At 43.4% G+C, this 21824-nt stretch overlaps 1 protein-coding gene across 1 annotated transcript in view; it reads right to left on the minus strand.

Moving 5' to 3' along the window:
• Nucleotides 1–21824, minus strand: part of lrrk1 (leucine-rich repeat kinase 1) — a 117910-nt gene that overhangs the window by 43274 nt on the left and 52812 nt on the right. Inside the window, exons 13-25 of the mRNA XM_072381122.1 lie at nucleotides 21617–21746; nucleotides 21097–21209; nucleotides 17673–17887; nucleotides 17430–17594; nucleotides 16301–16473; nucleotides 15081–15207; nucleotides 14806–14965; nucleotides 12915–13093; nucleotides 5772–5869; nucleotides 4321–4492; nucleotides 4050–4219; nucleotides 3492–3631; nucleotides 2272–2581 (exon numbers count right to left, since the gene is read on the minus strand). Of these exons, the coding sequence (XP_072237223.1) occupies nucleotides 2272–2581; nucleotides 3492–3631; nucleotides 4050–4219; nucleotides 4321–4492; nucleotides 5772–5869; nucleotides 12915–13093; nucleotides 14806–14965; nucleotides 15081–15207; nucleotides 16301–16473; nucleotides 17430–17594; nucleotides 17673–17887; nucleotides 21097–21209; nucleotides 21617–21746 (2152 nt within the window). The remainder of the gene's footprint in view (nucleotides 1–2271; nucleotides 2582–3491; nucleotides 3632–4049; nucleotides 4220–4320; nucleotides 4493–5771; nucleotides 5870–12914; nucleotides 13094–14805; nucleotides 14966–15080; nucleotides 15208–16300; nucleotides 16474–17429; nucleotides 17595–17672; nucleotides 17888–21096; nucleotides 21210–21616; nucleotides 21747–21824) is intronic.

Raw genomic sequence — 21824 nt, forward strand, 5'->3', positions numbered from 1 at the left:
ACTGTTTTAGTTGGTGGTTTCCCCTTTTTGTCAAATGTGGCATCACTAACCAGCAACTTTAGTTTTCTCACACTATCATCTGACCCTGGGTAAACTTTTGTGATTCTGGCTAGCTTCCATTCGTTGCATTTGGTGCCATATCCTCCTGTAAAAGGACAATATCATTGACCTTCATGTTTCTTCTGTTCTTATACCACTTCTGTCTTGACTGTAAGTTCAGAAGATATTCCTTCTTCCATCGCGTCCAAAATTCATTGGTCAAATACTGCATCCGGCTTCACCTCTTTTGAAGACAAAGATTTTCCATGACAAATTGTCCAGGTGGGGGTAGAATAACTTCAGAATGACCTCATCAATGACTTCATCATGAGGATATGGTTCCAGTCCAGATGGGCCAGCTGTTAGTGGTCTGCCTTTAATAACAGCCATAACGTCATACATGAATGCACTTAAAGAAGAACTGTCAAGTCTTCGGGCTGACTGGTCAAAAGTGGCCGTAAGCACACTCCTTACCATCCTTATTTGCCTCTCTCAGACACCACCCATGTGACTCGTTGCTGGGGGAATTATTATAAGAAATTCACATCTAAGCCTCTTTAATCTTTCTTGAGCCATTCCTTCCATTAGTTTGTTAAACTCTCTTCTTGCACTAATGAAATTAGTGCCCTGGTCACATCTTAACTGACGTACATTTCCTCTTATGGCTGTCAAGGCATTGATAAACGCATCTGTTGCCATGTTGTCCAGCATCTCTATCTGTATGGCTCTAGGTGAGTAAGAGACCATACTTTTTGAGCTCTTTTTGTCCCTCTTTTACATAGAGGGTTTCTGTGGCAATGCAAATTGGAAGCCACGACTTCTCTTGGAAGTAAAGCCTGTGTGCAGTTATAGCCAATAAGCAACCCAACTTCACAATCCTGTAAAGGTGCGATTTCTCCTTGAAGGTGCTCTAAATGAGACCATGCCTTTGCAGTTTCATCTGTTGGGATGTGAGTTCTGTTGACTGGAATAAAGTCTCTTGTATAGACTGGTTGTAAAGAAATCTTCTTGTCCATGTAAAAGTCTTTGACTTGTAGGTTTTTAACAATAATACCATAAACAATGATAAATAATAACTATCAGCTACACACATAGAATGGACAGCTTGCAGATTATGAGGAGATATTGTGTGGACTGAATTTAAATGAATAATTCAACCTTTAAACAGTTCTTTCCTTCATTCTCTTTACATGGGTCTTACTTTTTGCTTGTGTGCTTAGAAGGCTCAGCCCCCAAAGCTGAGGACATATTGTTTAATTCTGTCACCACATCATGAACAAATGCCTCTGCAGAACCATGACGCTTAGCATCTAGCTAAAGAAATAAGGAATCATTCAGGCAGAGGTTCCAGTGTTTCTTGGACCATATGCTCATTGCCACAGACTGATAGGTTAAGATACACAAGCAGTCAATTTTAACTTCAACTGTGACCATTCGTTCTTGAAGTTATCTTCCATCAGTAGGACAACTGTGGAACTGCATTTCCTGCCCATCAAGATTGTTCCCTGCATTAGTTTATAATCTCATGCTCACAGGTATGAGCTAATTAGTGTGCTAATTCAGCTAAATGATGACACAAGTAGTTAAATGTTAATTCAGGAAACTGACTTCTGCACTAAAACATGCAGGATTAATAGCCCAGCAGCATGTTTAACTAAAGCGATAAAAAGTCTAAAGACATGCCTAAGGAAGAGGAGGAGTGCCACGGTTCACACTGTGAGGTGTTAGTGTTGTATCCTTTGTTCATTATTATCTATTTAGAAGTTTATTTAGTTTAATATTTCATGATTTACATTACATTTGATCCAGTTAAATATTAAATAGACAGTATAAAAAATACAGCAAAAGGTAAAATGTTAATTCTAAAACTTGTTTTCATGTATTACTGGTATGTGATGTTACATGATAAGACCGCAAGGGGGCGTTTCTTTGTTTACATGTCAGTTGGGAATAGGTCAAGGGTCGAACCGTAGAAGAACAGTAGCAGTAGGAAATGTTTGTAAAACAACAGAGATCTTTTTATGTCCAGGACCGAGAAGTCCCGCTTCATTTTTCATAGAAGCTGCAGCTAAGTTAGTATTGATATTAGAAAAGAACAGTGAGTATATGGACGGTGCAGTGAGCACTGTCAGGGACTGTGCTGCTACGTGCTCAGAAAAGCTTTTACAACATCGAATGAATGTATACGAGCTTAACATCTAATGAGCTGACCCAGGAAAGCTGCAAGTTTACCGTGCAGGGAAGTCAGTCATGAAGAGTTCTGGGACGAGCTCTTGTAGGGGTACAGGCTGATCGGGGTGCTGAGGACACATGATGTGCTCCTTTTCCACAGCAGCCAGCACACAGTCCTCCATATCAAAATAATGAACCTCTGCTCCTTCTCTTCTTCTGCCATCCTTTCCATGCCCTCCTCCTTCTCCGACCTGGCTGGGCCAGGTAGCTTGGGGCTTGAGCTGCTTTTGTTGAGCCCGAGAGGCACAGAGAGAGCAAGGCACGTACTGCTCAATGAGGAGACTCCCATCACTCTCACTGGCTGTTAAAGCTGGAAAAGACAATATAGAGGCAAAAGAAATGAATGCAACTTGTTTATTGGAAGCAGAACTCTGAACTTGCTGCACAACAAAGGAAGACTGGTGAGGATCGGTTTGAAGGGTAGAATAAGGGTGTGCTCAGGGACTGTTTTTGTGCAGTGTATGAAGCGCTGAGGATCACCACCAACATCTGCCTCTGCAGTGATCACTTTACACCTGGTAGTTACACAAGGTTCGACCACAGACTCCTGGGATTCACAGATAAACCACCGCTACTGGTGAGCATGCCTGGACAGGCTGTAGCTCAGGAGGAAGAGCAGTCGCCCACCAATCAGAGGGTCAGTGGTTCTGAACCCCACGTTGCCTCCCAGTGTATCATTGGGGTATGAATGTGTATGAATGATTAGACAAAAGCACGTAGTTAAGTATCCTAAGATGTGCTGTATGAATGTGTGTGAGTGGGGTAAATGCAGCATGTAGTGAAGCGCTTTGAGTGGTCAGTTAGACTAGAAATCTACAAGTCCATTTACTTTCTCCTCCCATTGCTGCATCACATCCTTAGGTTAATATTGTAGTAATTTAGTCGAAAGCTGGAAAAATTTGGTATCTACAATGTAATTTCACATCTAAGTTTGATTTAGTTTAAAAACAACTCTGCTCCGGTTGCTTGATTAGCAGGGTACATAGATGGTGTGAGATCTGTCAATCAGTCACAGGACACTCCCCAGCATTTCAGAGCAGAAAACACTGCCAATTTACCATCTCTTCCGACGTAAATGTGGTTTTCTAATACAAATGATAGAATTAAGCGATGGTGAGCATATTTCTGGTTCATACCCCAACAGAGTGACTAAGAACAGGATTTATTGTAAACTCTTCTTCAGCTTCAGTTACAGTGTGAATAAACAGACACGCACTGACCAGGAAACCACTGCTCGATCAGGGAGTTGACATGGTCTGTGATGAAAGCCATGGCAGAGAAATCTCTCATCTCTGACTGGCAGATGATCTTTATGCCTCCACTCTTTGTCCTCTTCCAGTTGACATCTGATGACTCCACGCTGCAGAGACAAACACGCATTTAACGCACTAATTGTCCGTTGAGCTCCACACAGCAGTTAAAATGACAGACATTTGAAATTTTCTTTGCATAGATTTTCTTCTCTCCATCATGTTACAGCCCTGGGACCACTGTGCTAGATCTAGGACGCTGATATACTGATCTGGCAGCATAAGTTCTGGAGGTAAAGGGATTACACTGAATGCGGCAACTGTTGCTAGTTTTGATTGTTCAATATGTTGTGAAAAAGACCACATTCATTAGAAATCCCCAGAGGAACATAAGAAAAAAAACATGTTTCCTGTAAACGTGTAACACCATGAAGGTGCTGAATACCAGCCTTAACCTGTTTTTAAATGTTCTTCTAGTTCACTACAGGCTTAAGAATGTGTTTCCTGAGCTACTACCATGCCTCTGACCTGAGGTAACCTCCATCAAAAGTGACCAGAAGCCCCTCCTTCCAGTAGATGGTCTGGCTGCGCCGGACTCTGAAGGTGCTGCAGCGGTTCCTCTGCTGGCTTCCTGTGAAACTGTAGATTACCGAACTCCTCCGATGTTCACTCCTTGTATTTCTTGGGGGCTCAAATGACTGTAAAAATATATTGATATTATCAGAATATTGATATTCTGAAAATAAAAAGCTAAATGAGGTCAGACTGATTAATAAAGAGGATCTGATTGGGTAAGAACCTGGAGGTCCATCTCTTTGAGACTTATGAGCATTCTGGCAATGAAACGCTCCCAAAATCCAGCAGGAACGAAGCTCATCTTAAAAAGGCGCTGAAGGGTGTTGTTGGTCTGCTGGTGGAGGCTGTGAATGTCCATGGCTGGCTTTGGAGGAAGGAGGTGTGGCAGCAGATAGCTACAGCAAGTGGAGAAGGACAAATAAAAACACACTGATAGTTACACACTTTAAAAAAAACACGTTCTTTGGCAGTATTATTCTGAATTACTTTGTCATCTCCCTAACTTTGCTTTTGTTGCACTATATGATGACTCATGTGCTGCTGCCTGTTAAAGGACATGATGAATAGTTAGATATGGATATTATCTATTAGTAGATAATACTCTAAGCTTAACAGTATTTATATTCACACTTTTCAAGTAAAAACCACAGAAATTTGAAGACTAATTTACTCAGATCATTTTAGGATGATATGCAGTTGATAATTGTTGATTCTGAATTTCGGAGACAGGATGACACAGAGACAGCTCATGGTAGTTTGAAATTAAAGGTCGAAATCAGACATTTCATTTTGCTGCTCATTCCCATGTCATTTTGTGTTACTTATTTGTTAAACTTCCTATAAAATGTGAGATTAAAATTCAGTTGTTACTTTGATTATCATTCAGGGGTAGGGTTCAACTTGCCATTTAACGGTAATTACTAAGGCACGTGAGCGAATCCTACAGTTTGCCTGATAGGCTTGTTAGGGTATTATGAGATAGCTGTCATGTTGTTAAGATGAGTCATCTGAGGGCTGTCAGGTTTAGGATGGTTACCATGACAACTCCAGCATTAACTTGGGGTGCAGTATAGCAGTCAGCATTATTCTAATGTTGTGCATCATATGCTGCAAAGACAGTGCAACTACATAGCTTACTGGGAGAATATTGATAGAGGGTTCCAGGTTCAACTCCCGCCTGGTTCTTTCTGTGTGGAGTCTGCATGTTCTCCCCACGTATGTGTGGGTTTTCTCCGGGTTCTCCGGCCTCCTCCCACCGTCCAGAAACATGCATGTTAGGTTCATTGGTGACTCTAAATTGTCCTTAGGAGTGAGAGTGAGTGTGTGTGGTTGTTCGTCTCATTTGTCTCTGTGTGGCCCTGTGATGGACTGGCGACCGGTCCAGGGTGCACCCCGCCTCTCGCCCGATGACCGCTGGGATAGGCCCCAATCCCCCCGCGACCTGACCGACGAATTTTTATTCTATATTATTTTTGGCTTCTCACTCCAGCTGTCGCACACAGCTCTGCTGCACTCACACTGCGTCTCTCTGTTTTTGTTTGTTTATGTGATTAATTGTCAATCCTATTTTTAATCTGAAGACTATCAAACTGAATTGCCCTCTAGGGATTAATAAAGTTGTCTGAACTGAACTTTATGTCAAGTGAACATCAGATTGAACTTATAGTCTTTTACCTGTTGCTGGCCACAGGCAGAGCAATCTCAAACTTGGCCAGAAACTGGAAATACTGTTCCTCTGTTTGCTGGGTGAATCCTGTTCCTTCCAATAGCATCTGCACAACAGACAAAGTCAGTTTCATCAACACACACACACACACACACATACTCACAGACTAATAAATAGCACCCTACATCTCCTAGGACTGTCTGATCACCTCTGTGTCCTACTCCTCCCTGCATACAAGCCACTGCTGAAATGTTCAAGGCCAGCACAGGGAACCATCAGAGTGTGGCCTGAAGGATCCACCTCAGCACTCCAAGACTGGGAGTGGGACGTGTTCAGGGAGGCAGCTACCTATGGCCACCACATCAACATAGAGGAGTACACTGACTCCGTACATAGAGAAGTGCATGGAGGATGTTTACCACCACCAAAACAGGGTAACAGGGTAACAGGGTACACTAACAAATGCATTGACGACGTTGTACCGCGAGTTACCACACAGATTTATTCTAGCAGCTCCACTCCGGTCCCTCCAGTGAGTACACAAAAGCACAGTATTTGAATTTATTAAAGGATAGCCCCTTGAGATGTAACATCTCATTGTCAAGGGGGTCCTAGACATAGAACACATGACAACATTACACTACATTACATTATAGACATACATAACATATATCAAATACAGACATCTTGCTCACCCACTCACACACAACCCCTGCCCACATAAGTCTAGCATAGAGAATAAACTAATTAACAAGGATCAATGATGTGAACATAAAAATATAGCAAAAATAAAGAAAATAGAGAAAGAGAAAAATAAATAAATAGTGACATCCTGAAACAATGAAAAGAGGTAATAGAAAGCAAAAAAAGAGGGAGGTCATTCCAATCCGATGGAGCTTTATATTGGAATGACCTTTTCCCAACCTCCTTCGAGATTCTAGAAATAAAGAAAAATGGGAGGTTCATATGTCTACGTAAGTATGGCGAAATGTATGGAGTCATAAGTTCTTTTAAATATGGAGGACAATGGAAATAAACACATTTAAAAAGGAACTGAAGCCCATGAGATTGCCGTCTTGATTTGGGTTGTAGCCAGTTCAACAAATCAAACATAAAACGATGTATTCTAAAAGGACATCTCAAAACAAATCTACATATAGCATGAAATAATACAGTTAGAGATTTAAGATGAGTGTCTGGAGTGTTTAGGTAAACAATAGCATAGTCAACAAGTGGTGGTATCAGTTGTGAGATTAACCTTTTTCTGACATGAAATGTGAAGCAATCAATTGACCGTGAAGGAATTGAAGTGTCTGAAGTGAAGTGAAGGATTGAAGTGAAGGTAGACAGCCATATGCTTTTTTAACAATGTAATCAATATGAGGATTAAAGGGGAGTTCCGAATCAATCCAAAGTCCATGATATTTAAATGTGTCAACTTTATCAACAGAAGATCCATCAGAAAACTAAATATGAAAAACAACTGAATGGGATTGGAAATTATGTGTACTGCAGGACTTCTTTTTGTTCAATACAAGTTTGTTCTTCCAAAACCAGTCTTGAACTATATCAAAATCAAACTGTAAAGAGTTCTGAATTTGTGTAATATCAGAGTTTGAGGTATATATAACTGTGTCGTCAGCATATAAGTGGGTATGACAATTTGAGCAAATACTAGGCAGATCATTAATGAACACTGAAAAAAGAAGTGGACCCAATGTGGACCCTTGTGGCACACCTTTCTCAATAATTAAGAAGTCAGACTGATGACCCCGAAAAACAACACATTGACAACGATTGTGGAGATAAGCATTAAACCAGAGAAGAGCATTTTGATCCAGACCAATAGCAAAATGTTTGTCAAGGAGTAAATAGTGGTCAACCAGATCAAAAGCTTTAGATCGATGAAGATTGCACCAGTAAGGTGACCCTTATCAAAGGAAGTGAACACATCATTTGTGAATTTCAACAAAGCTGTAGTAGTAGAAAAATTTGGTCTGAATCCTGAATGAAAAGGTCATTGAATATTGAATGCATTTAAATACTGTGACAGTTGGTTGAAAACATTTTTTTCAAGAGTTTTTGCAATTGTGCAAATAATAGAAATTGGTCGATAGTTATTAACATCAGAGGAATCACCTCCTTTGAAAAGGGGGTAACCTTAGCACAATTCCAGGTTTTGGGAATTGAACAGGTGGACAGAGACAGATTAAACAGATCAGCAAGGGGATACATCAAGACATGAGCGGCAAGTTTGATACATCTTACTTCAAGGCCATCTGGACCAGCACTAGTGTTATCTTTCAATTGACGTAAAGCAAGAAAAACTTAATTGGGCAAGATTTTTGTGAAGGAAAATGAATGGTCTGAGAAGGTACTATATGAGGGACTAACAGTCCAATGAGAGTCAAAGTGATAGGTGCTACAGATGGAGGAGAAATGATGATTAAAAGCATGAGAAGTAAGTGATGGATCAGAGATAGTCTCATTATTAAATTGAATCTGGTTTAAAACATTATTGCTATTTCTGTTAAGAGTAAGATTCAATCGATTCTAGTGTAGGATTATGCAAATTATGGGACAAGCTATCTTTGAAGTAATTAGACTTTGCATTCCTGGTTTTGATTGTACATTTATTTCTGAGCAATCTGTAACTATCCCAGTCAGTAGAGTCTCTAGATACACGATATCTAGCCCATGCTTTATCCCACTGTTTGAAAAGACTACTGAGTTCTGAACTAATCCAAGGCAGGTGTCTTCCTTTGACTCTCACAGTCTTCATTAAAGCATGTTTGTGAATAACGTTATTTACTTCAGAATAAAAGAAGTTCCACGCTTCCTCAACATAAGGAATTAACTGAAATCTATCCCAATTAATGGAAATCAAATCTTAAATGAAGTTGTCTTCATTAATATTCTTACATTGTCTGAATGTAATAAATTTGGGAGGAGAATGAGGAACTTTTATTTTCCAGACACGGAGTATAATAGAATGATCACTTAAACAGTCTGACATAACACCAGATTTAACTATTCTATCAGGATCTGAGACAAGGATCCAATCAAGCAGAGATGAGGATCTATGATCAACTCTTGTAGGTTCATTAATGAGCTGCGTAAGGAGTCAAATAAGTTTCTGTCCTTATGTCTCATACCATCAAGAACCATCAAGCCAGTTTCTGTTGAAGTCCCCAAGAATGATTAATTCATTATGCCTCCAAAAATAATTAATACTAGCTAAAATGCACATGGTAGAATCAGCAGGGGCTGAGGGGGGCCTATAAATGTTGCCAATTGTTAACTGTTTAGTTTCATGAAAAATAATATTGACAAAAAGACACTCAAAATTAACTACATCAGTCCTACTGGCTCAACAGTGGGACTGATGTGGTCAGAAACTAAATTTGCTGCAACATAGGTAGCCACACCACCACCTCTGGAGGACCTATCAGCTCCATATCACACAAAACTTCCAATTTCAATTTCCTCATCAGAAATGTTATCCTGAAGCCATGTCTCAGAAATATTAATGATGTTAGGCTTATACAGTATCACCCAGGCTCTTAATAAATCCATTTTTGAGACACGACTCCGAATATTAAGGTGGATAATCTTTAAACCCTTTACTAAATCAATCATATCTTATAGAAAATGACAGTTCAAATAAAGAAATACGAAAGGAGAGAGAAAGTGAAGAGAGCGGGGAGCTCTTAAGGTGTTGTTACACTATATGTGTAACAACACCTTAAGTAGTTCTTAAATCAAAGACTCAGACTGCAAAATTATGTGAGTAGAAATAAGGAAAGGCCCTAATTAATTGAAGAGAAAAAAAAAGCCTCAGCCTCAGAGAGACAATGTGGAAGGTGCAACAACAGCACAGTAAACAGAAGGTTTTAAGGTCATATATGCATCTGAAGGCAGTAATAATGAAAATGACAAAGACAGCAATCAGTAGTTGACAGTTTTCAGGAAAAGTCCATTTGCAACAGCATCACGACAGTTATGAGTTACTCATACTCATTTACAGAGCTGCCATGGAGACAGACTGACAGAATCACTGAAGAAAATCTCTGCATCTTCAGCACTTCTGAAGAAATGTGGCTTTCCATCCACAGTCACTCTTAGCGTACAGGGATAGCGCAAAGAGTACCTGATGTGTGCAGCACAAGGTTTCTTTGTGACAGGATCAAACGGTCGGTGTTTATGATCAGAGCAGCGCTGAAGTCGGGATAGATGTGGATTTGAGCTCCCACACGGCTCACCTTTCTCCCGTGAAAGACGTAGAATTCTCACTTTATTCTGTACGGGCAGAGGAGAGGATCGTAAGCTGGAGCTGAAAGTGGGAGAACGGTGCACCCTTTCAATAATGGGCACAGCAGAGAAGTTCTCTTTGCCCAAAAGTTGTGAAATAAGTTGATTCAGGAAGTCATCATAGCCTCACCCTCGCTTTGCTCGGGGACATTGAGGAAATGAAGATTTGAGGAGCGGCTTCTACACCCGGCTTCATCAACTTTGTCCTTCAGGTAGGCGTTCTCCTTCTCAAGTGTTAGCACACGTTTGGTCAGATCCTCGATGTTATCCTCATTTGAGCTCACTCTTTGTTCAAGCACAGACACCTGATCACCCAGTGAGGATAAAGATCCTTGTATTGTGTCAAGACCACAATTAATTAACTCAATTTTTGTATCAAAATGAGTCATCAGTTCACCTTTGTTGCGTTCAATGGCGTCCCAGATTGATTGAAGAGACACTTCAGAGACAGCCATTGCAGAGAGAAAAAGTGCTACATTTTATTTTAACACTTCTCAGTTCACTGGACTACAGACCTTTATAGGATTAGGAATAGATCAGCCACTTAGGTTGGATAGTGTGTGGTCCCCACATACCCCAAGAAAACAACAATAATCCCGATTCCATAAAAGCAGAACGTGAGCTGTCTAAATGACTATCGCCCCATTGCACGAGCAAGACCAAAGAGCCGATCAGTCACATGACTTCGGGAGGCTACAGAGAGGAGGACAAGGCCACATTCACATCGAGGGAGCAGCAATGCTCAGGTTGCTGCTTCAGGTTTTTGGGGATCGACCTCGGCGAGGATCTTAGCTGGTCACGCCATACTGACATCATCATCAGGTCAGCAAGACGGCGTCTCTTCTTCCTGCAGCGACTGAGAAGGTTTGGCATGGACACCAGGATACTCATTAACTTTTGCAGATGAACTATCAAGAGTATGCTGGCTGGGAACATCACGGCATGGTACGGCGGCTGCACCATCCTCCGACGCAAAGCACTGCAGAGGGTGGTAAAATCAGCTCAGCGCATTACTGGGTCAGAGCTGCCGACTATCCAGGACATTTACAACCAGCACTGCAGGAGGAAGGCCAGGAGGATCCTCTCTGACCCCAGTCACATGAGTTTTGAACTGTTTACACTCCTTCCATCTGGGAGACAGTTCAGGAGCAGAGGCTTCAGAGACAGTTTCTACCCGCAAGCCATCAGTGAACTGCTGATGTCACACAACCCCCCTCAGCACTTTGCACACAACCAGAGTTGTATTGACTTTATTTTATTTAATTTTATCTTTATTCTATTCTACTGAGGTTTTATCAGTATTATTATCAGATTTGACAGTAAATACTTAACTGTGCAAGCCCAACAAGCCCAACAAATTTCATTGCCAGTAATGATGGATGTTGTTTCCTGGTACAATCTTTATTGTGAATCTTGGGATCCATGCTCAAAGACAGATGCGCTGCCTTCAGGTAAGGGGACAGGGGCGTTCTCAGAGGCCAGAGGCCAGCTTTCCAAGACCATAAGGAAAGCAAAACAGCAGTATGCACAGAAGATACAAAACCCTTTCTGTGATGCCAAGGACCCCAGGCATATGTGGCAGGGCATCCAGGCCCTGACGCACTACAAGTCTACACCACAGATCAGCAGCAGCGACACACACCTCCCAGACGTGCTGAACAGTTTTTATGCGCGGTTCCACGATCTCAACAGCACACAGCCATAAAAATCCACCCCCAGCCCAGGTCAGAAGCTCTGTCTGACAGTAGGAGGACGCTATCCAGGGTCAACCCGCGGAAAGCTGCCGGCCCGGACAACATCCCAGGAAGGGTCCACCGAGACTGTGCCGATCAACTGGCAGGTGTCCTCACGCATGGTTTCAGCACCTCCCTGAGTCACTCTGGTCCCTGAAAACCTCAAGAGGGCGACTATCATTCCCGTGCCCCAAAAAATCCTCCACTGCATGTCTCAATGACTACTGCTCCATGGCACTGACTCCCATCATGATGAAGTGTTTCAAGCAACTGGTCATGAGACACATCTACCCCTCCCTACCCACCTCACTGGACCACCTGCAATTACCGTCACCCACACACTGCATGCGATCCTAACACACCTGCACAATAATACATCAATGCACAAATGCTGTTCATAGATTTCAGTTCAGCATTCAATACCATCATCCCCAGCAGCTGGTGGAGAAACTCTCTCTGCTTGACTTCAACACCCACACCTGCAGCTGGATTCTGGACTTCCTAACAGGCAGACCTCAGTCTGTTCCCGCTGCCGTTCACCCTGCTCACCAAGTCCAGCGTCATCAGAAAATATGCAGACAGCACAATCATTCTAGGCCTCATCACCAACAATGAGAGGCCAGCTGGACCAACAGGTGAGCTGGTGCTGGAACAACAACGTATCTCTGAGTGGAAAAAACATGGTTGGTTGATCTCCGGAAAAGGCCCATCAAACACCGACCTCTCCTCATCAGTGACTTTGAGGTAGAGAGAGTCAGAACAAGTTCCTGGGTGTCCACCTATCCAATGATCTCACCTGGACAACAACGCCTTCACTTCCTGCGCAGACTAAGGAGAGCCAACCTGCCACACCAGGTTATGGACTGTTCCCTGTGAACTCCAGCTCCCACACCTCTGAATGAAAACCTCTGCTCACTTTTGCATTTAACCACTTGACATCTGAATGTACCTGCTTATGTCACTTTATTAATATATAACATATTTATACAGTTTATATGTATGTACAAATGGCATCTTTCTAGAGATCGTACCAAACAACATTTTGCTCATGTACATACTATGTATGTGGCTGAATGACAAATAAAGTTTGAGTTGAGTTGATCTCACCCTAAGTTCCTCAGCTTGGATCACTCCATTCCTGGCAGCAAAGCGAGATGGCTTGAGGTGTATGATCCTCTCCAGGCAGTCTGACAGCCACACAGGACACAGGAAGTAGAGAGTGCACAGGCTGTGGCTGGTGTCAGGAAAGTGCAGCAGTGTCCCTGTTTCAATTAAGAAACTGATGGCTGAATGAAAAGCAAAGAAGAGAAAAGTCTTACGATAAGCATTGTTTGTTAAGAGTGATGCAAAAAATGCAGTTAGTAGACATGGGAGCTTGCATGCGAGATAAGTTTTAACACAATTTTTACCCTCTCTTTACTGTAAAATTCATCCATCTATCCATCTTCTATACCCCTTTTATTCTATTCAGAGACAGCTGGGGCCAAATCCAGCTGTTGACGGTGGTATCCCTGCAAAATCTAGAATTGATTAAAAATCATTTTCCTCAAAAAAAAACAAAAAACTGATGATTGGATATTTCCCCAACAGAGCACTTCGCTCCCAGACTGCAGGTTTCCTTGTGGTTCCCAGAGTTTCTAAAAGCAGAATGGGAGGCAGAGCCTTCAGTTATCAGGCCCCTCTCTGTGGAACCAGTTTGGCTTCAGGAAGCAGACACCCTCTCTACCTTTAAGATCAGGCTGAAACTTTCCTTTCTGATGAAGCTTATAGTTAGGGATGGCTCAGGAAACATCCCATAGTTCTGCTGCTATAGGCCCAAACTGCAGGTTTCCTTGTGGTTCCCAGAGTTTCTAAAAGTAGAATGGGAGGCAGAGCCTTCAGTTATCAGGCCCCTCTCTGTGGAACCAGTTTGGCTTCAGGAAGCAGACACCCTCTCTACCTTTAAGATCAGGCTGAAACTTTCCTTTCTGATGAAGCTTATAGTTAGGGATGGCTCAGGAAACATCCCATAGTTCTGCTGCTAAAGGCCCAGACTGCTGGTTTTCTTGTGGTTCCCAGAGTTTCTAAAAGCAGAATGGGAGGCAGAGCCTTCAGTTATCAGGCCCCTAACAGCAGAATGGGAGGCAGAGCCTTCAGTTATCAGGCCCCTAAAAGCAGAATGGGAGGCAGAGCCTTCAGTTATCAGGCCCCTAAAAGCAGAATGGGAGGCAGAGCCTTCAGTTATCAGGCCCCTAAAAGCAGAATGGGAGGCAGAGCCTTCAGTTATCAGGCCCCTAAAAGCAGAATGGGAGGCAGAGCCTTCAGTTATCAGGCCCCTAAAAGCAGAATGGGAGGCAGAGCCTTCAGTTATCAGGCCCCTAAAAGCAGAATGGGAGGCAGAGCCTTCAGTTATCAGGCCCCTCTCTGTGGAACCAGCTGCCAGTTTGGCTTCAGGAAGCAGACACCCTCTCTACCTTTAAGATCAGGCTGAAACTTTCCTTTCTGATGAAGCTTACAGTTAGGGATGGCTCAGGTGAGCCTGAAACATCCCATAGTTATGCTGCTATAGGCCCAGCCTGCTGGGGGAGCTCCCATGATGCTCTGAGCATCTCTCTCTCTAAACACGAGTATTACACTAACTGTCTCTTCCCCTTGAGTTTGTGCTTTTCTCTCTACAAGTATGTGAGGCTCCAGCTGCATGTTTCAGTTACTGGTCTGACCAATACATGAGCACCAGCCAGTGACTGGTTGTTGTTATTTTCTTTGCTGCCTTTCCTCTCCTCTCATCCCCAACTAGTCCAGTCAGACAGACATCCTTCCAGAGTCTGGTTCTGACCAAGTTTCTTACTTTGTGCTCAGCAAGAACTTGTGATGTATTTATGCTGAGTGCCCTGAGATGGTGTTTTGCCACCAATGGTTGCCAGAAATGGTAATACATTAAATCAAAGTCAACTGAACATATACTGTTTACATATGACTAAATACTTTGATATGTTCAAAAAGTAAAGAGTTACAGTACCAATCTGCAGGTCCTCATAGTCTCTGATGTCACTTCCTGGGTTCTGTTCTATGATGGATTCTAGCTGGGAGTCAGTGAGGTATTGGACCTCTCTCTCGGCAGCTCGCCTTTGCTTCTCTGCTTTCACAGTTTCCTGAAGTATCAAGTAACTCCGAGGAATCTGATTGGGGAACAAAAAAACACCGTTAAACTCTGCATTTTTCCACTAGAAAGCACAGTTCAGTTCAGTTCAGCATGGCAATCAGACACACAGTTGAGATTATCGCAGGCCTCACCATTCTGCCCAGCAGTTTACTCCCACAGGCTGAGCTGCTGCTGCTGCTGTCTTTCATGGAGAGAGCCACACGGTAGATCAGCGTCTTCAGACCATCTAAACCCTCTAAGGTCTTACATGACACCTCGCTGAGTACCGAGAGACAGACACAAAGATCTGTCAGTGAGTACTCAAATGTTTGGCTCCATCAGCTGTGTCGGTGACTTCAAACATCTCAATAAAACAATTCAAATCATTTTTTTTGGGACAGGGGTGAAAATGTTTTTTAGAAAATCGAAAAGAAAAAAATCTGCATCTTTGTCACTATAACTAAAAATAAGCATTTTCTGGTTATTTGTGCAGTAGGCCTATTGATTTATTCTATTGATTTCGGGAAATTCCGAGACCGCTGAACATTAACGTCAGCTCTGAGTTCACTCACCTCGGACTAGAGAATGCTTTCTGTTGCTAGGTCGTTACTAAGGGTCGGATTATTTGCTGCAGTGGTAAACTACCTTCCATTACACGTAGGAGGCTACTGGCGTGACTGATTGGGTTTCAGTTATTAGTCAGACCCCATGTGTTTAAGATTAAGATGAGATTTGTTCTCTGCTTTTAACCCATCCAGGTCGGCACCTGTTGACACACATGCACAGGTCGCACAGGTCGCACAGGGTCACACCCTCATGGAGACAGATGCCATAAACTGGAGCGGTGGGCAGCCATTCACAGCGCCCGGGGAGCATGGAGGTACGGAGCCTTGCTCAAGGGCACCTCAGCCGTGGCAAGGCGGTGAACTGCCACCCCTCCAGCTGTCAGTTCAACATTTTCTCGAGCGGTGAGAGTGGGGATTGAACCGCCACACTCACCACTGAGCCACGGCCGCCCCATGGCAACGCGACACTCAGAGGGGAGCGAGCTTTTGCGGTGGCAGCTCCCAAACTGTGGTGCTGCACATCAGGCAGGCCTCATTCTTAAAACCCACCTCTTTTCACTGACACCACACAGTGTGACAGTTTATATCTGTTTTTACCTGATTTTATCTCATTTTATTTGAACTTATTCTACTTTATTCTATCCTGTTGTGTTTATTGTTTCATTGTGCCTTTTTATCTTTCTGTGCAGCACTTGTGTTCATCTTAAATCTGTGCTATATAAATCAAGAGGATTGGATTTGATTGGATTATTACTCATATCTTCACATAAAGGGTGGGAGCAGTGGGATGGAAAATGTGTCCTTACTGCAGGTGTTTCCAGGTGATGTCAGGGTAGCCGGTGGCTCGGGCCCCTGATGGGGACCGACACAGTGCCAGAACATAAGCTCTCAGTGTCGCCAGCCTCTCTGTTTGAAACTTGGTGTCAATGAGATCCAGATGTGTTCCCACAACCACCACTGCAGAGTTGGGTGCTCGTGCCTCCAGACAAAAACACACAGGATGTAACACATTTACTGAGTGTGTGGCAGCAAAAAATGGACAATCTGTTTTAAGAAACTGGACAGGAAGGAAATGAAATGAAGTGGGAAAAGCATCTTTTTGTTCTGTGGTACAGCTTCATTTCACACAAACAGTATGTTTGTGTTTCCATCAATGATTTTAGTGTGATGTCTTTCTTTTTAGAAGAAGAGTTGATGCCGTCAGGTCAGAAGACACAACCATGTTCCTCCGATCAGCTGTTCCTGCATCTATACAACAACCTGTCCCAAAAAGTCTCCATGTTCATCTCACGTTTGTGCCAGGCTGTCACTTCTGTTTGTCTTTTATAACTGATCACTGACCACCTGCTGACTACCTGCTGACTACCTGCTGACCACCTGCTGACCACCTGCTGACTACCTGCTGACCACCTGCTGACCACCTGCTGACTACCTGCTGACCACCTGCTGACCACCTGCTGACTGCCTGCTGACCACCTGCTGACTACCTGCTGACCACCTGCTGACCACCTGCTGACTACCTGCTGACCACCTGCTGACCACACACACCACCTGCTGACTACCTGCTGACCACACCACACACACCTCCTGCTGACCACATCACACACACTTGTTTATTCACCCTGAACCAGCTGATGAAACTTAATGTGCATTTTCTGTGAAGCAGCACTTCAGATCACCTTCACAGAGGATGGAAACACAACCAGTTCTGTGGAAAGCTTCACTAAACTAAACTCAGACACCCAAAACCAACAGAAGGAAACATTGCAGCTAATATCTGGGCTTTGATGAGCACTTTTCCTCATCACCATGTTTCCATCAGCTGCCACTCATACACCTGGGGATGGTTAATGTAGTAATCTGAGCATTCCTCCCACTCACTGGAGACACAAACAGAATCTGTGAATGAGTGTGTGTCACAGAGATTAAATTCACCTCTATGTTGAGTAGCCACGTCTGCAAGTTGGCCACAGCCTCCTCCCCCAGAGCAAGGTTCCAGATCACCACATACAAGGCCTTATCAGTGAAGAAACACTGGTTCACTGTGGTCATGCTGGCCGGACCACCAACATCCCACACGTTGAACACTACGGAGTCCTTCTGTGTGCGACGAGATCAAGGTCATCTTTTATTTGGAAATCGAATGTGTGTGTGTGTGTGTTTGTGTGTGTCCCTCACGTTATTTTTGCCTGTGTTAGGTCTGTCCAGCTCCCAGGTGAAGGTGGAGATGCTGCATTCTGCTGGGGTGAAGGGGGAGGCCTTTCCAGTCAGCAGAGCCTCCACAAGGGCCGTCTTCCCCTGCCTCGGTGGACCAATCACAAGCATCTTCAGCAGTTTACAAGGCTCAGCTTTTCGAAGGTGCGCCCGGAGGAAGGAAAGGACAGATGCAGGACCTGACAAAGCCCAGAGGTCAACATCTGTTATCATGGCGTCACATCACACTGCACCGTATCTGACCACTGCAGACAAGTGACACTGCTCAGAGTGCAAGCAACTGACTTTTCAGCAAATCTTGCTTTTTCACATCATTCTGTGAATCTTCTACTGTAGTTTGTAGGTTTACACATGAAGGTGCGTTTCTGTAACATCCAGCTGGCACAACTGCACTGAGCAAATCAATTCTCCACCTGTGAAGCACTGTCATCATGAAACCGTCTTTCTCTCGTCTTACTGGAGCTTCTGACAGAGCAGTGAATGATACGAAGGCCGAGCTCACTGCTGCCTCCGTCTGCAGGTCATGTGAGTTACATCTTCAGCCAACATTATTACTCTCTGTCAGAGCAGCTTCTGTTACACTAGATTTCCACTCACAAAACAAACTAGATGGCTGTGACGTTGTTGGTTTCACTGTGACACGCTGACATCTTTGGATAGCTATGTTAGCTGCCATGGTCAAACAGTTAACAGTAGAAACAACAACAGCTGAAGCGCAGACACAAACGAAAATGCACACTGGATGTACAACATTCGCTCAGTAACAACGCCATTTCATCTCACTCATTATCAGAGGGAGCTTGTGCTCTTCTAGTGCAGCACATGGAGCTATGAATGTCTGCAATTCAGTCAAGAGTACATTCATTCAATTCAATTCAATTCAATTTTATTTATATAGCGCCAGATTACAACAATTGTCATCTCACCAGTCGGCTCTGTGGAGCCTTCCAGCTCCTTCAGGGTTACCTTTGACCTCCTGTTGCCTCTCTGATTAATGCCCTGTCTGGTCTGGGAGTTTTGATAGATGACCCTCTCTTAGCAGGTTTGTTGTGGTGCCATATTCTTTCTGTCTTATGATGGATTTAATGATGCTCTGTAGGATTTTAAAAGTGTCAGATATTTCTTTAAAACCAAGCCCTGATTTGTACTTCTCCACAACTTTGACCCTGGCCTGTTTGTAGAGCTCCATTCATGGTGTCACTTCATAAGTGGTGTTGCAGAGATAATGTGACACATAGATTGCACACAGGTGGACCTTATTTAACTAAATGTGTGATAAGCAGGTAACTGGTAGCACCAGAGATTATTAAGAGGCTTCATAACAAATGGGGTGAATACATATCCTTAATGACAACTGGCTAATTGAGCTCCTGTCTGGCACTAGTGATGTGTCGAGATCTGTTCCCCCTCCAGCTCTGATGGTGAAAGAAGCGTGCGTTCGATGAAATCTCGTTCCAGACGTACGACACTCGTACCACTACTCTGGAAAGTGTGAAAGCCCAAACTTACTTTCTGCAGAATTATTCTTTAAAGACTGTGTAAAGTGAAAATAAAAACGTGTGTTGAGTTTGTCAGACTCAAGAAAAAAGTGTTCTTAACCACCCAGACAAATTTGAATGATTAAAAATAAGGATACGTTTATGAAATTAGGTAAAAATGAGCAGTACTATCAGCTCCAGGACTGTGGGGGCGTGTCTGCTGAAGGCGCTGGAACTACGCCCAGGTGAGGGAGGGGGTCGCCTCCGTGTAACATAGCAACAGCAGCAATGGACGCTAGAGTTAACAACAGCATAGCAGTGATGCAGTCCTACATGTCTGAGCCGTCAGAGCCAGGCACTGACTCTGAGTCAGACAATGAAAATGCACAACCTGCCTCACAGCCTGCAACACGATGGTAACATAGTTCTCCTATTCATGCAAGTTAGCAATATGTATATGGGCACATAATGCCGGTGGCGGTGATGACGGCACCTGCTGCTGGCGGGACGAGCAGGAAGAACGCATCCTGATGGCTGGGAAATTCACATCAGATACTGTTCCCCATGTGCTTTGTATGAAAGAAGTTCTGTAGCTGGAGGAAGGAAGAGCAGGAGGACCGTGTATTCAGTCAGGAGGAAGAGCAGTCGCCCACCAATCAGAAGGTCGGTGGTTCAACTCTGGCTTCCCCGGGTCGAAGCGTCGAAGCGTCCTTGGGCAAGACACTGAACCCCACGTTGCCTCCCAGTGTATCATTGGGGGTATGAATGTGTGTGAATGATTAGAAAAAGCACGTAGTGATGAATCTTAAGACGTGCTGTATGAATGGGGTGAATGCGGCATGTAGTGAAGCGCTTTGAGTGGTCAGTTAGACTAGAAATCTTTACAAGTACAAGTCCATTTACCACTCACACATGTATTAAATTCATACAGCTGACTGTTGTATCACATTAACCCTGGAATTGTCATCTTTCTAAGTCTTAATTTGTCCACAGTAGCAGCGGGAACACATCCTGATGGCTGGACATGATGAAAACCCCTGTTGCCCTTGTGTTTCAGGACTATAAGTCAGTAACTTCCCCCTGTTGCTATAAGCTGTTGAGGAAACAATGATTCTTAAAGTAAATCACTGAAAATCGCCGATTCCTCAATTATTCTTGAGGTGCAAATATCCCAACAATGGCCCAAGTCTAAAAGTTTCCTCTGGGAAGAAGTTTCAGGTCTATAAACCTGGAACACGAGGAGGAACAGGGGTTTTCATCATGTCCAGCCATCAGGAAGTGTCCCCCCAGCTACTGTGGATAAATTAAGACCGAGGAAGAAGAAACTTTAGGATTTATGTGATATCAGAAGAATGCATTTAAGACATGTTTGAGCTCCCTTCCAACGAAGCACAGGGGGAACACATGAACTTGAAGTATCTGGATGCGACATCTACTGTGTTGCAACTATTTTCCATTCACGGCTCTGTTCAGAAGCACTGTATGAGCAGCGATGTCCCCATGAAGGGAAAATGAAACGCTGCAATGCTCTTCTTCATTTTTCATTTCACTTGACCAATTTAAGCTATATTTTTTTAGTTTTTCTTAATATAAGCTCCCTAAGAAATCAGTTTGAATGACAAATTCAAACAAAAAAGGGGAGAAAATGCCTGAATACTTTTGGAAGCCACCATGCTCTCAGTCACATGGTGGATTGGCTGCTGACTGCTTTGTCTTTTATTTCAACACGTGGAAGCTCGCTCTTTTTGTGCATCTGTGAAAAAAACTGTTACATTACACTCACTTCCACCTTTCAGGACTCTGGATTTCAGAGAATCTTTTTCATTTTTTACTATCGGAAATCACTTTCTACACAACATTTCATCAGCTCTGTCACATGTTTGCACATGTATATGTCTATCAGAGAGTACCTTCTTGTCTCACTGCTGGGGGGATGTTAGTAATGTTGAGCTCTTCGATGTCCAGCTGCCACAGGTTGGAGAGATGACCGAGCTCTGCTGGAAGCTCACGGATTCCAGGATTACTGTTCCCAGAACAAGAGCAACACTGGTCAGCCACTCACAGTAAAGACAGGACTTCCAAGGCAAACAACCTTTTGGGTGACAGCATTTTTTCATTTTTTCAACCCTTTTCATTTCTGGCTTTCTTTCATGTCCAAACTTTTCAGACAATGTACTCATTCTGGGGAGAACGTGGCTGCTTGAACAAAGCCGAACACTGACCTCATCTTGGTGGACAGACTTGTGTTTCCTTTACTTCACAAGCTTTTTGTTTAAGTTATCTTTAAGTTTTCTTCATAGCAACATAAGTTTGAGATCACAATTGCTACTTTCACCTTGCAAATGACTTTACTGGAAACGTAAAACATCAGTTTTAGATTGAAATTTATGTCAATGTGGCAGTGAGAGAGTGACAGATGGAGGGACTCACTTGGACAGATAGAGCTCAGTGAGGCTGTGCAGACCACACACTGACTGAGGAACACTCTCCAGCTGGTTATCATTCAACAACAGCACCTCCAGGGAATCTCGCAGAATCATGGGAAACTCTATGGGACACACTTTAAAACACAGCCATGCAGAAGGTCACAGAGGGTACAAGGATGCTTCCTCAGGTGACTCCTTCCACCTGAGTCCCA

Source organism: Leuresthes tenuis, unplaced genomic scaffold, assembly GCF_036924035.1.
Source record: "Leuresthes tenuis unplaced genomic scaffold, fLeuTen1.0.hap1 SCAF_2, whole genome shotgun sequence".
Taxonomy (NCBI): Eukaryota; Metazoa; Chordata; class Actinopteri; order Atheriniformes; family Atherinopsidae; genus Leuresthes; species Leuresthes tenuis.